The sequence below is a fragment of the Homalodisca vitripennis genome, chromosome 2, assembly GCF_021130785.1.
Source record: "Homalodisca vitripennis isolate AUS2020 chromosome 2, UT_GWSS_2.1, whole genome shotgun sequence".
Lineage (NCBI taxonomy): Eukaryota > Metazoa > Arthropoda > Insecta > Hemiptera > Cicadellidae > Homalodisca > Homalodisca vitripennis.
Window position 1 is genome coordinate 46,659,449 of NC_060208.1, and position 15,651 is coordinate 46,675,099.

Below are 15,651 nucleotides of genomic sequence, written 5' to 3' on the forward strand. Positions count from 1 at the left end.
GCAGTTATTTATTAGCACAGTGTGTATCACTGTGTGATGGTTTTTATGATTTGTTTATTTTATGGTAGGAAGTAATTATGGCTGAGGTCACAACAACGAAAGTGAAATCAGACAATTTCTGGAAGAACCCAGCTCACAGTTAGATCAAGAAAACACCGGGTTGTAGGGAGATGACGGATGTTACAGTATAATTTAACCAGTTCTAGTTGTTGAAACAGCTGCGCCAACACCCATGATCTAACCTTCAACGCTCCTGCACTGGCCATGCTGCGACTCGTACTCAGCCAATGGCCCGGCGCTACTGTACGTGTTAACACGTTTACAGCTGTTAAGAAGTTAAAAAAACTCAATATAGACTACAAAGATTTATTAAAATAACTTTATTACTTTTAACTGTTCACTGTTTTAGAAATTATAATCGTAAAATTTATATCGAAACAAAAATTAGCAACAGTTATACAGGGAGAGGCAGATTACCATTCCCGATGTATAGCAGCTGAACAGAGTAACCTACCTTTTTGTTTGAACGAAAATCCCCATATTTCAACCCCAAAGAATTTAAGAAAATATTTGTAACACCCAAAATGGCATTTTGGGGTGAGGCGTAGTGGTAATTTTTTAAAGGTTTTCAAACATAAAGGTAGGTTGAGCCCACTTTAAAGGTCTGTCTATTCACTGATCATTTTGAAAAAAGTTTTGATTTATTTCAGTTCTTGCATAGAGGGCAGGCGCGGCTCCAGGGGGGGGGGGCCACGGGGCTTTTGCCCCCCCCCCCCCGAGAATCAGGCTCGGATGGCAAAAATTAGGCATTTTACGCGAGACTTAGGACCTAGAACAGAGAGCGCCAAAGCGCGTGGCGGTCGGGGCGGACCTTGCAGTAGTCCTGAAATGGCAAAACTGCAGCTCAGCGCCGAATTGGAATTATGGTACAGTAAGTGGTCGAGAGGGGATCCAAACAACTTACCAAAGTCAAAGTCATCTGCAGATGTTCTTCAATCTTGCGATAAGGAGGCATACCAGTTAATTAACCACCTCTTAGTTATTTTGACTACCCTCCCTGTGAGCAACGCAACCCCAGAAAGGTCATTTTCAGGATTGAGGCGTCTTAAGACGTGGCTAAGAAGCACAATGCGCCAAGACCGCTTAACTGGATTGGCCCTCATGCTTACGCACAGAGATGTTAATGTAGATATTGAAAAAGTAATAGATAGATTTGCTAAGACGAGAGGTGGTAAGCATCGGCTAGAATTTGCTTTGGATTAATTAAGCTTGACAGTGTAGTAGTAGAAATTGGAAATTCGATATGTTATGTTTTTAGAATTGTTCATGAATAAAATACTCTTATTGCACTGTACCATTAATGTGCCCTCATTTTTCTTCGTGTAAACACTTCCCCATTCCCTGTTTCTCATTTCACGATTTTTTTGGGTTTTATTGCCCCTGTAAGTAGGCAACCTGCACGGTTTGCCCCCCCCGAGAAGTCATTCTGGAGCCGCGCCTGATAGAGGGTGGTCCAAAATGAACTTTTTTTACTGTTACCATGTTACAAATTGTAGAAAATCCAAGTCTTTATCCGAGGTTATCAAAGCAGTACTCTTTCTAAAAATATGTTACAGTTATCAGTTCATATAATTTACAGTTATGTTTAATTGTGTTTTTGGTTTTTTCTACTGATTACATGTTAGGTGTGGCACCAACATTATTAATAAAACATTTCAGATAAAAAGACAGATTTAGGATAACTAGACAGCAGTGATTGCTTATGAATATTAATTATAACTTTAAAATAAACTCACTTCTCATGCTGCAAGTATAATATGCAGTAAATGATAGTGGAAATAATGGCCATAAGATAGAAATAAAATAGTGAAGGGTAATTTCAAAACTTAAATGTTTTAAATTTTTGAATAGTTCAATATTTTTGAAACGTAATTAAGATATTTTATTTATTTTCTGATAAGATGAATTGTGTATACAGACTCCATGCAATGGTATTGCTGCTCAGTCTTGAATTATTAAGTCCCTTAACACATTCGCTGCCGGCGGTAACTATGGTTACCACAGAGCCTTTGTTCTGAAATGAGGTCAGTGTGTGGCCAGCACTCGAGCTATAACAATACTGTATTACTCGCTCCTCTAGAGATACTTTTCCCGCGTTTTTATGCACTTTGTTTTCACATTAGACTTTTTCATTATTTTTAATGATTTTTTTAGTAGTAAGTGATTGTGCAACACAATGGGTCTTCCCCCGGGACCAAATGGTGTACAACAACCAAGTTCTAGGTGTATTTGTAAATAATAAACGACTTTTGGGTGGGTTGGTTAGGATGTATATACACATTTGTATCAATATTTTATTTCAGTAAACTTATTTCTTCATTTTTCTTAAATTTTTTAAGTTATTACATAAGTTAATTATGCACTACAATATTTGTTATAAACTACAATCATTTAAAGTAAACATTTAAATACATTTTTTTTTATAATTACTCACCACATATTTGTAAATAATAACTGAATTTGAGTGAGTTAGCGGAGATGTACATAAACTTTTTCACATTTTTATAAACTTTTACATTCATTTTGATTTACACATTTACATATAAATATTGTTTATGTTTGTCTAAAACGAATAAAATACAGTTCACTTAGCTACGATGTATTCATTTGGAATATTCCCACTGCCATAAAAGACCATTCCCTAGTGCGAGCGGTAACTAGAGTTACCAGCTGACAAGGAAGACTGTCCTCAGGAGCTAGCGGTAACCACAGTTACCGCATTCCCAAAATGGTAGAGAATGATAATTTTTGTGACTAATGAGTAATTACTCACTGCTGAGTAATTTTAGCAGTGAACATGTTAATTGCAAGAAGGAATAGAAACTTTGAAAGGGTATCTTTTGAAAAGACATACAGAACCAATCCTATTTGACCTCTAAAGAAAACATCCCACACCTTTAAAGCAAGAGGGTACACCCTGTGTAATCTACAGAAAAAGACAGGATAAATAAATAGTTTGGTCAAAGTATCAAAACAAAATTTAATAACATATTGCTCTGAAATAAATATTCAAACATTAAGTACTAACATTATATAGTACTTTCCCACAAAACAATAAAACAAAACATATTAAGCAGTTCTCATTATAAAAATAATGCTTCTACATTATATTAAGGGGGGAAAAACAAGTCCAGAAATTAATAAAAATCTAATGCATAATTTGTTAATTCCTATTTTTTCATACAGAAAGGTGGGAAACATTATGAGGATAAAGCCATTAATGCATATATAAAATTTAACAGATTTTATTGCTGTCAATAAAACTGATGTTTAAGAACGTGGATGAGTTTATAAAAATATTTAACTCGGATTAGGCTACTTCATTCATCAGGTCTGTTAAAACATAACCGGTATTAAAATATGAATTTCATTTTTTTACTTTTCTGTCAAATAGCTCCTAGGTTTGATTTTAGCTCTTTAATTGCAATACAGAACAGTATATATAATGTATAAAAATTCATAATGTGAAGAACAGTAAAACAGTATTTACTGATATAGCCTATTTTAAATTAGGCATACTTACTTTATTGTACATTTATATAATATTGTTTATTTATTATACAAGATGATAAAACAATTTGTTCCGCTAATTTTAAGAGATTGTTGATGTTTTTAAATGTAACTCAGAAAATATTTTTAGCCATTTATAATGTATTTTATATTTTAAGGGAATTTTCCCTACTTTTTGTTTCTTAAAGGGCTCATCTTTTACCATCTTGTACATGACTTTGGTCAATATTTGAGGTATATTGGTGAGGGAATTGTGTACAATGGACAGACAGTCTACACTATACAGGAACTGTAAACAAGTGATGTTTTTGTGGCTTCACAACCAAGGCAGATGATTAATTAGGAACCTTAAATTAGCCAATATATTAAACTACAAAAATAATACTAACTTGACCGTTATTGATGAACATCTACATGTTATTGATGAACATAAAGCTAAGAAAAAAGCTTCCATTCGTAAAATGTTTTACTAATATTTCTACAGAATTTAAATAGATAAACTATAATAAAGTAAACAGTGATGAAGGTTGAACACGTTTGGTTTTAGTCATCAATTACTGTAAGAAAATATTATTTTGATCCTCGGGTATGAAAATTAATCAACCATTCAATTTTGTGTGCCTTACTTTTTTATGTAGTTGTATTACAAAACTATCAAATAACAACTTTTATTACAAAATAACTATTAACAAATTAGTAATAATAGTAACAGTAAACACAAAACAATTTAATTATTGTTATTAAATAAAAATATGTAAAAAGGAATGTTTTTTAGTAAACAATTCGTAAAACTAAAAAAGAATTGTATTAAATTCTTTATTTATTTTATCCTGTTTGTATCAAAGAGAAATTCATTTTACATCTTAAAAATTAAAACCTCTAAGTGGAGTAATTTACTAAATAACCATAATTTAAAATTTAATTTTAAATGGCTAGTTGGATAGATAAAACATTACCTATTTCTATGCGAATCTCAAATAACAAAAGTATTTGCTTTGGGATATTTCCCATATCAAATACATCACAATACTTCTTTTCTTTCAAAATCACCAAATGATCCCACTGGTATATTTTTTCCCAGAATCACTTCTACTGGGGTATTGCTATTTACAATTCTCACCACCAACCAATCCGCGTTGCTTCAGCAAATGTTTTCTGAACAGTTGGTAGTCATCCTGCAACAACTCTGCAGCACTCTGCATCCCCTCTCGGACCACAGCTTTTATCTTGTCCTCCTTCCCACTCTCCACCGCCTCGAACATCGCCCTCAGTGCTGCCAGGTCCAGATTTACTTTATCCTCTGCGAAGGCCACCAGGTCACGAGCGTCCTTCAGGAAACGCATGTTGCTGATATGAGCTGATCTGTTGTGGCCAGCGCTGAAACAAAATATATGAGATCAAGATTCATAAAATGTGCGTGTAAATGGACTACTTCCGTATTGATGTTAATATAGAATAGGCCAGGGTCGTACTTAGCTTTTGCTGGGCCTGTCAGGTCCCACCATCGCACCGTTCGTCAAAACAATCCCTTGAAATATATGTGGCAAAGCCCCCTGAGGACCCGGGCCCCGGTAAAATTGTTTGAAACCAGTTGGATTATGGGCCTGGACTAGGCTTCATTTCAGTATTCAACAACAAAATTGACAACTATTCAAGTTTGTATAATTCATTATCTCTGGTCATTACAGACTTTGGATGCCTTTACACATGGTAATGGCAGATGGTGAAAGGAACACTTAATAGTTCTACAGATAGTTTTGTATTTGGTGAGAATATGAAAACGCTGGAGGCTTACCAACTCCTACATGGCTTATTGAAGTACAGTCATAGTGGCAGGTTTTCTGAAAATACCATATATCAGTTTTCATGCAAGTTCTCATGTCCAGAAAATGGCTGGGACCTCTTGTATGTTAAAATTTCCAAATATTACCTTAATGGCAAGTTTGATGTCAATCAGTCACCAATTATAGCAATATTTATTATAAATAAATTATAATTATAAAGGATAAATTAGAGTTAGTACAAAAGAGTGTGTGAAATTTGTTGGAAATCATCAGATAGCATTGTCATAGTGAAACGTCTGTTCTCTTAGATTTTTTCGTCAACTGCCCTTACCAGATTATCGGTGACAAGAGAAGGCCGACCGCTCCGATTCTCATCATGCACATTTGCTAGATGGCCATTGAACATTCTAACCCACTTTCTCACCATTTCTTGACTCATCATGTCTTATCCGTAAACATCTTGAAGTTGATAATAAATTTCAGCCGGTTTCACATTCCTTGCATTCAAAAATGTTATTATAGAACGAATCTCATAATCGGTGGAATCATTAATTGTCTTAAATATTTTAAGCGTTCAAAGAAACCTGGAAACCCAACGTAGAACAACTAAAATGGTGTGAGTCGATAGCCAGTGAACAAGGACGACTAGTGCACATGCGCGGAACACCGATTGCAGCGCTATGGTGGCAGTAGAATGAAACGGTACTTACTTTCTGAACACGCTTTGTAAATTTTATTTCATGAAAAAGAATACTATGCATTCATGAAGAATATTGGAATGGCAGAACTCTTATTGGCGACCTGGGAGTTACCCCAAAAACGGGTTACAAGAGCTTAGAAAAACCATTGTATTTTCCTTAAAGCTATATCTACTGTAAGTGAATAGTGCTTTAGGGATTTAAAAAAATAAAGGTGCTTTTAGTAGGAAATGCTTTAAAATTGATGAGTTAATAAAACTCTATTACTGTAACAGGTAGCAGATGAGTGATTAATAAAATAAAATATAAAATAAGTATACTAATAAACTCAAATGTGTCATTACAAGAACTGTAAATTGTGACTACTCAAAGTGTACTGGCTGAAGTTTGATTGTAAATAAATTATTATTACTTGAAATATTATTTTGTTTGAACTTCATTGCAGCCAAATATTTTCCTTTTTATTGACAAACATTGTAGTGTTGAATCAAATACCCACTGACAAAACCTCAAAATTTAATTTTCAACCGTATATTACAGACTTTTTTATGCTATACTAAATACTTAATAGCACAGAATTTGAGAACTTTGCAACTAAACAGTGACCTGAAAACATCCTTTGTAATTCTGTAGAATTATAGACAAACACATTATAAATTATAGCCTAAATGCAATGAAAGCGTGGCATGTTTATTTCAATGCAAATAAAATTTCATAATTTATACTTCGTATCGGAAAGATTTCCATCGGCCGATAATGGAATCGGAACAAATTTATAGACTCTCCGATACGAAGCAAATGGAAAAAGACAGCATTGTTTGCTGCTCGATAATGAAACCGGAAAGTCCTTGGCAACAACTAAACATTTTTCAGTTGAATGTAAAATTTCCAGAGCAACAAGATATTAAGCTGCGTTCAAACCTAATTTTAACTTAAAATATCCGTGATAAATCAAACTATAAGTTTATGAGATCTTATGCTTTATGTCATATTTTATCTCTAAAGTATTTGAAAAAAATCTCCAATCCAAGGTTTTCAAGTACTAATTAAGGGTGAAAAAAGTAGTACTTATTCAGCAATTTAAAAATTAATTTTGAACACATTGCAAGCAATTAGTAAATCCCAAAGAGCTGAAACCTTCTCTGTTTGAAAGTTTTCCATTGTGTTCAAATTAATTAATATACTTTTATCTGAAATGGTAAACTCTAACTGTGCTCTAACAGATAATTTACTAAAATGGGTCTTTTAAAGATGCATAATTAATTTAAAATTGATTCTGAAGCTCCAATAATTCTTTGCTATAATTTTGGTTTATGTATGCTACTGAGATACTATACAAATCTCTTATAACATAGTCAAGGGATCAATTTTGAGGTCCAAATAAAAATATTAACATTATGAAAATGTAAATAATTATATTGTTGGTATCTTCTTCAAGTTACACATAAAAACTTATAAGATAGTAAAAAAAACTATTATAGCAATACTTTAACCAAATAACCTGTTAATTAGAACAAGAAGTAGGGCAGATCAGGAGGTCAGTTCTAAATTAGAAACAGCAAGTATGAGCAGTTCCAAGAGTTCTTTGCAACTCGCTGCTCCTGATTAGAAAGCATGAATGTCAAGAAAAGTTATTTGACAAGTTTCAAAAAAATAGTTTAAATTTCAATGTAAGCCTTTTAGAATAATGTCTTTACATAGTAAACAATATCAAGGATGAACAACCATTAAGCCTTGCAGTACAAGGTTATTGTTATAAGGCTTATGTATATAATAGTTTTTGACCTCATTCTTTACTTTATTTGCCCTTCTAAGTTGCTAAAACTGGTTGTGCTACAGCAAACATTTATCTACATTACATTCTGCAAAGAAAAGATCCTTCAATTTGAAGATGTGTGAGATAATTTATTAGTGCAAAAGGCATTAATGGAGTTTTTATTTCTTCTTTGACATTGTTGAATATAGGAAATCAATGTCACTACATTATTTTGGAAATTAAGAATTATGACTTGAGGGTACGTAGGAAACATGAAAACATAAATGAACATGCCTGATACCTACAGTTGGAGGAATTTAGCTGTGCTCATAGGGTCCTAATACTACCCTTTCAACAAATAAACGCTATCTGTGTGGCGGGTTGCGTTTACGTGCTAGCCGCTGAGATGAAGGCGCAACAATCTCTTTAACGACTTTAAACTCACGATTTCGATTTGCAGATTAGTATTGACAAATACGTTATTTTTAAAAACACGTTAAACAATACTCTAACAACTGAAAAACAAGGATAAGTCCTATTATTGCTATTATTTGGTATTCTCTTATTATTTAATTTAATTCCACAAAAAATCAGCACTGTCACAAAACAGACTGATTGTAGTGAGTATGATGAGTTATTTGGCTCAATACGATTCCTGAAAGGAGGGTTTTACCCATGAGTCACAGGAAATGTTTTCGGAACACAGCGCATAATGCTACCCCGCCACCCCTCCCGCCTATCACCACACACTCAAGGTCACGCGCGCAGCTAAAGTCCTCGAACTGTACTTGGTGCATTTTAAACTGCCACCAAAGTTGTTTCTGATACAGATTCAAGATTCTGATAAACCACAGCTGCATAACTGCCATTTCAATATCGACAAGATTTTTATATAGAGAGTCATAGTCATAGTCATAGTCATAGTCATATTTCTTTATTAACATATTCTTCAAGAACAGTAATAGAGTCACAATGTTAACAAATTACATAATTGATATTAATAAATAATCAATACAAGATGTCAGAGCCTCCAATCTTCCTTGTTTACTTCTGTGAATTCTTCGATGGTGTATATTGGGTGATCCACCAGGAAGTTGTGAAGACATCTTTTCAAGGCAGCTCCCTTGAGGTTTTTCACAGCTTGTGGCAGGAGGTTCCTCAGCTTCCTACCAATGTAGGATGGTTTTTCCTCGAAAAGTGATGTCCGATGTAGAGGTAGTGTGTAATTTCCTGCATGGCGTGTGTTATGTGTATGAAGGGTTTTTCCTGTTTGTACATGCAGTTGGTCAACGTGCAAAATTACTTCTTGTATGTAGAGTGCAGTAATTGTCATAATTCCCAAGGTTTTAAATGCTTGTCGGCAGCTTTGTTGGTGTTCGAGTTCCGCTAGGGTTCGGATAGCTTTTTTCTGCAGGAGTAGTACTCTGTTCAGGTTTCCTGCAGAGGATCCACCCCAAACAGCAAGTCCATACCTCACATGAGTTTCCACCAAAGCATAGTAAGCTGTTTTTGCTGCCTCCAAGTTGCCGATACATTTTATTCGGCGTACTACATATATACCAGTGCTGATTTTTTTGCAAACCTGGTTTACATGCTCAGTCCACGTAAGTTTGTGGTCAATAGTTACGCCAAGGAATTTGATATGGTCTTTTCTTGATACATCAAGTGGGTTAGGGATATGGTCCTTCCTCTTGCTGAAGTTGATGTGAACTGTCTTCGATGGATTCATGGCTAGATCATTCCTTCTGCAGTAATTGAGGGCTTTACTGAGAGAGCTTGTGGCACTTTCGTACACTCCTTCAGCAGAGTCATTCTTAATCAACAATGTTGTATCGTCTGCATACATCACACAAGTGGTATTGTGATCACGTATATAAGCTGGGAAGTCATTCACAAATAAGACAAAGAGAACTGGGCCCAAAACAGATCCTTGCGGTACTCCGCGGGTAACAGGTAGTGGATTGGATTGATGTGAAGTAGTTACACCATAAATGGTAGTTTGCAGCTCGACTATTTGAGATCGGCCTGTGAGGTAACTTACAAACCATTTGTTAGCTGTGTCTCTGATTCCTAATGATGTTAATTTCTTTGAGATGATGTCGTGGCCCAGGCAATCAAACGCCTTGCTGTAGTCAAGAAAGAGTGCAGATACGTATTGTTCTTTGTCTATTTGGTCAATAACATGTTCAACAAGGCTGATGATGGCAGAGCTGGTTGATTTTCCTTTCAAAAATCCATGTTGCTTTTCGGTTATCAGATTTTTTTGTTTTAGGTGAGCCATGAGTCTGTGTAGAGCTATTTTTTCTATGATTTTTGAGAATGTTGAGATTAGAGAGATGGGACGGTAATTTTGGACTTCCAGTGTTGAACCTTTTTTATGTTTGGGGTATACTTTAGAGAGCTTAAGGGCTGTAGGGAACTCACCAAGGCTGAAGGACTTATTAATTATGCTGACTAAAGGCGGCATTAGCTCTTCAGAGCAGTGTTTCACAATTTTAGAAGAATATTCATCCACTCCACTTGAAGATTTTGATTTTAGGGCATTTATGATGTTCCGTACTTCATTGATGCATGTTGGGGTTAGATATAGAGATTTATCAACATAGTTAAGTGGAGTTTCGTAATTTTCATTATCATCTGCGTCCCCTGGGGAGCAGTTATTCTGTTTCAGCGTCAATTCTGCTACTTCTGTGAAGAAGGTGTTAAAGTGGTCTGCAGTTTGTGTGGGGTTGTCCACATGTTTCCCATTCACTGAGAGACATATGTTTGGCTGTAGTTGATGTTTTCCTCTTCTTTCATTGTTTATGACATTCCAAAGAGCTTTACTTTTGTTGTCAGCTGAGTTGATGAAGTCAGCATTAGCATTTTTTCTTATTTCTCTAAGTTTTTTATCATAATTTTTCTTTTTTACCACCATATCTTCTTTGTCTTGGGTATTTCCTGTGGTCTCAAATTTGTGCAGGGCTTTTAGAAAGTCATTTTTAAGGTCTTTGGCCTCGTTGTCATAATACACATGTTTCCTTTTGTGTTTTTGACTACATTTTTTAGTAGGACAGGCAATGTCTAGCGTTGCTTGGAGAGTTCTATGAAAGATGTTGTATGCTTGCTCTGCATCTGGGGCCATATAGACAGCATTCCAGTTTTTATTCATTAGGAGAGATTTTATCTGGTCTGTATTAGAATAACAAAAGTTTCTCTTGAGAATGATCTGTGGAGGAATGTTTACTCTCCAGTCATATATTTTTATAATTTGAGCAGTATGGTCAGAAAGTCCAGTTTCAAGTATGGCTGTGCCAATGTTGTCCTCGATTATGTTTGTGCATATGAAGTCAATTGAGGTGGCAGTGCTATGTGTGATACGTGTTGCAGGAAGTGGCAGTCTTCGGATGTTATGGGTGTGTAGTTCATCTTCTAGGATAGTGTTGTCTAGGGTTGTTTTCATCCTGTCGATGTTTATGTCTCCAGCAAGCATGATTGATTTACTGTGTGCTTGAGTATATTCTAAGATGTTGGATAAGGCATTTACACCGGCTCGTACATTCTCTTTGGGAGATCGATATACCCCAAGAATGTGTATGTATTTACCCATGGATTCAATTACTGCCATGGCTGCTTCACAGTTAAATTCTTGGCAGAGGTGGGATATGTCAGTTGCTGTTGTGCAGTTTTTGAGGGTTTCTTTGGCATATATGGCAACACCACCAAGCTTATGATTTTCTCTGCAGTATTCTGCTATGAGAAAGTACCCTTCAATTTTTGTATTCTCTATTTCTATTTTTTTCAGGCCATGTTCAGTAAGCACTAGTATATTGGGGTCAATGTCATTAAGAAGGTGGTTAAGTCTGTCTAATTTTTTGTCTAGTCCACGGATGTTTTGGTGTAGTATTTTTAGGTTACTTAGGTTTGTTTTAGATTTGAGTTTATAATGTACCTGTTTTTGAATTTGATCTTTTTCTGTTGGGTTTGGTCTAAAAAATGGTGGTTGTTTTTTTGGCTTGTATTTTCAGTTACTGTCGTCAGATGGGGTGATAGAGACTTTTCGTTAGTAGTGGTAAGTTCTTGTGTTGCCTTATAGTGCTCAATATACTTGTCGAAAAAGTCCTGGTATGTTTCATTGGGTGCTTTAAGTTTAGCTGTACAAGGTGGTGACTTATTAGATTTCTGAGCTGGTTTTTTGTAATCTTTAGACTCCGGCATTGTACAAATATTTTCTCTGTGAAACATGGCTTCCACTTCGATCACTTCAAAGTCTCCTTTGTCCCTTGGTATGCATGTGGGAATTGGTCGCTGTTTATCTGATATGGTTAGGACTGGGTTGTTGTAAGGTTCTTTGGGTTAGGTTGTTTGCTCTTTAATTTTTTGTACTTGTAAAGAGATACTAAATTTATTTTTGGAATTCCCATTAATCTTTTGTTTTTTTAAAGAGTTATGAGATTGGTTTACAGCTTCCCTTTTCTTTTGATTTGTTAGATTTTCTGCACGGTTTTGACTATCTAGGTTTAAACGGTTAAGTTTTTGCTCTAGAAGATAGTGATTATTTTTTAGTTGAACAATCTCTGTTACCAGTGGGGTTGATTCAGCTACTGAAAATGGCGGGGAGTCTGTTTGTGTACCAGCTTCTTCAAGAACCTTTTCTTGGGACATATTTTCTTGGGTTTTTAAACGTTTTTTTTAAATTAATATTTCTTTAGATAGCTCTTTAATCTTTTGTTCATAGTCATTTAGAACTTGTGCTTGTCGTCTATCGTGGTCTTCAAAGATTTGTTGTGTATCAATAAGTAGTTGCTTTTCTTTTCCAAGTTGCCTATCCATATCAGAAATTTTTTGTTGAAAATTTTCTACTCTTGAGAGATAAGTTTCTTCCTCTCGGCTGTAATCTTCAATTTTAGCCTCCATACTGTTTAGCAAGAAGTTTAACCTTCGATTGTCTTCTTTGAGGGCCTTGTTTTCTTTAAGCAGTGCTTTTCCCAATTTTGCTGCCATGATTAGACTGTCTTCCCCATTTTGCAGTTCACTTTCAATTAAGCTTTCTTCTAGCTCTGGTAGTGTACTTTCTAATATTGAGTCTTGACTAATATAGCCTTTTAGGGTTTTATTGGAGTTGCTCTCTGTTAGAGACTTATTACAAGATGGGTTTTTAAAAAATGTCTCAGCTTCTTTCAATGCCTCATTAAATTTTTTGTTTTTGAAATTGTCTGTTTTTGGTTTTCCATGAATTAATTTGTATTCTGAATACAGACACATGTCATTTTGTTTGACATTTGCAGTGTTTTCATCTCCAAAGAATGTGACATTGTATTTGGTAGTTCTGTCAGTTTTTGTAACCCCTTTTATCACTGCCGGCCAGTAGGGATAGCCTTTTACCTTTGCAAATACCATAACTCCTACTTCATATAGAGCATTTGTGTCCGTGGCCATTTTATTGTTCAAAAATGAATATATGTTTAAATGTAAAAAATGAAAAACTGTTTTTTATAACGAGGTTTGACAGACTCCTCGTGGTTAATGTTTTTTAGAGTGTTAGAGTGAATAGACAGCCACATTTCTAACATAAGCTTAGTCATGTCCATGGCTTAAATAATTGTTAAGTGTTACAATAATGAAAGGGTCATGCTAATTGAAAGTTGAAAATGAAATATTTTCTTTTTCTTAGATATATGAGCGGATGACAAATTTTAGATGCAAGTACAAAAATGTAAAAAACAAGTTTTTCGATAGGCATTCAAGGTCAATATTGACAGTCTCAAGTCCTTTATGACCTAATTGAATGTGGTCAATGCTTTATTATTGACGAATCAGTACTAAATGGGTTTCACAATGTTTTGACAAATGAAAGCAAATAATTTTTGCACAAGGCACTTGATTTCAGTGAGAATGAAACTACCTTCTTCAGCTGTCATTACCTTCTTTGTTACTTTGTGGGTCTACTACCTTGTATACCTCTAATACTTTATATGGTTAACATTTTCAATATATGCTCATTGAAGGTTCCATAATCCAGGGTAGTATTCTCCAAGGTCATTGTATTTATTTTCATGTTATATCATATGATGTACTAAGTAATTTACACAAAGTTTTACAAAATGTCTTTTGTTTCCCTATTGCATCCTAATTAGGATAATCCTTTTATGGTCAGTTTTACTTATACAAGGTTAGATGGGGATCAAAGAAAACCAAATTCAGAAAGTATAGAACATTGGATTGTGTTAGAACATTATCTTCTTCACACTTGAGACCCACCTCTAGTTATCCTCGGATGTCTTTGTGGTAGGAAAGGATTTTGATGGGTCAGTATTAAACATTTTCTTTGAATTTTGTCAGTTAGTCCAATTACAATATAAACCACCTGAATTTATTTTGTATTTTACATAACATAACTGAATTTTCTAAAGACAGCATGAAAAACAGTCTCATTAATCTTTTCAAATAAAGTAACATTGTTGTTCTTTTTGATACACAATCTCGTCTCCCAGCTTAATCATTGGAATATTATTTGATTTCAGGGGCGTAGTTGATCCACATGTGATAAAAATATACTTGATTATATAAATATATAAGGAAACTGTTTTTTCAAACTCATAACATTTTAGGATAAATTTCCATGATTATAACCAATGATATGTACAGAGTAATAATCCAACACGACTAAAAATTGGTATCCATTTCACCAAGAAACGATACTAACTAAAAATAATCTTGGTTGCAAGAATGCTGCTATCTCTTTGGCTTTGTAATGGCTTAACCAACTGCCTCCAAACTGAAGCAAACCTTACTCCATTTCACAAAGTACACTACCCCTTCATACTCCTCATGTATTAACTGTGAGGTCCATACAGATGTATCACTAAACTTACTGAGGGTTGTGTTTATGATGCTGCTGTGATCTGCTGAGTACCTCACAGCGTTCCCAGAATTCCAAAGTTCCTTCTGACTCTTCCAGCCCTCGAGACGAGAGGAACTCTCGAAAATATCTGGACAGACAAAGTATTCTTAAATTTGATTCTTAAAAAAGTATTCTTAAAACATGCAAAAAATGAAAAACCATTATTGTTCTGGATTCATTTATGCTTTTAATTAGCTTATGTTGTGAAGAGGTGACCTATACATCAAACCACACATAACATAGGTACTTTGGGAAGGGTTAATTCAATATGAATGTTCGAGTTTAGCTGCAGTTCCAATTTTTTCTATCTCTTCAGATAAACGTGATTCCAGATTCCAGTTGCTAATCTAAGAGGAAGGGATGGTTTTTTTCATTGCTACCAAGCATAAGGTTACACCTTTTAACAGCTATCTCTGCCCTCTTCTTTACATATCTTGTTAGCATTGGGACGCTACTACATACAATTCTTTCAGCAAATTTAATACAGCAACACAAAAGTTTGGACACTAAAACTTAAACCACTGCTTTTAACTTTGTAAATTAAAAACTAACTTTGAATTAAGAGAAGCATAACAAGTCCCAAATACCCTTGGACATTTTTAATTACTTTTTTGTAAATAACAAATTAAATTTCTAATCATAATATAAAAATATCCCTTCCGGCTCAGTTGGAAGAAATGTAGATCCATGAGGCAGTCATCTCAAAATTTGAATCAGAATATGCATTATTTGATTATATCTAAGGTTCACACATTATTAATGAGATAATAAACCACAATTTTGGCATGTTAATGTAATCCCAACCCTTTAAAACATTTAGAAAGTCATAATTTGAAAACCAATTTCTTTGTAAAACCATGGACTTGATTTAGTTACAATTATTCCAAAAAACTAGTAAAGCTAAAGAAACCAAATTTGGCACATAAATTTGAATAGGTAAGAGAAAATAAAAAAAATTGT

The 15,651-nt window shown here is 34.5% G+C and overlaps 2 protein-coding genes across 3 annotated transcripts in view; one reads left to right on the top strand and one right to left on the bottom strand.

The window, feature by feature from the left end:
- The first annotated feature begins 869 nt into the window (after positions 1 to 869).
- Positions 870 to 1,361, top strand: LOC124353885. Its single transcript, XM_046803929.1, has one exon. It carries the CDS (start codon positions 889 to 891, stop codon positions 1,261 to 1,263), a length of 375 nt encoding a protein of 124 aa, XP_046659885.1. The 5' UTR covers positions 870 to 888; the 3' UTR covers positions 1,264 to 1,361.
- A 1,659-nt stretch (positions 1,362 to 3,020) lies between these two features.
- Positions 3,021 to 15,651, bottom strand: part of LOC124353886 — a 44,650-nt gene continuing 32,019 nt past the window's right edge. For both annotated transcript variants that reach the window (XM_046803931.1, XM_046803930.1), the window contains exons 3-4: positions 14,663 to 14,779; positions 3,021 to 4,947 (exon numbers count right to left, since the gene is read on the bottom strand). In XM_046803931.1, coding sequence (XP_046659887.1) covers positions 4,674 to 4,947; positions 14,663 to 14,779 — 391 coding nt within the window. In that variant the 3' untranslated portion in view covers positions 3,021 to 4,673. The remainder of the gene's footprint in view (positions 4,948 to 14,662; positions 14,780 to 15,651) is intronic.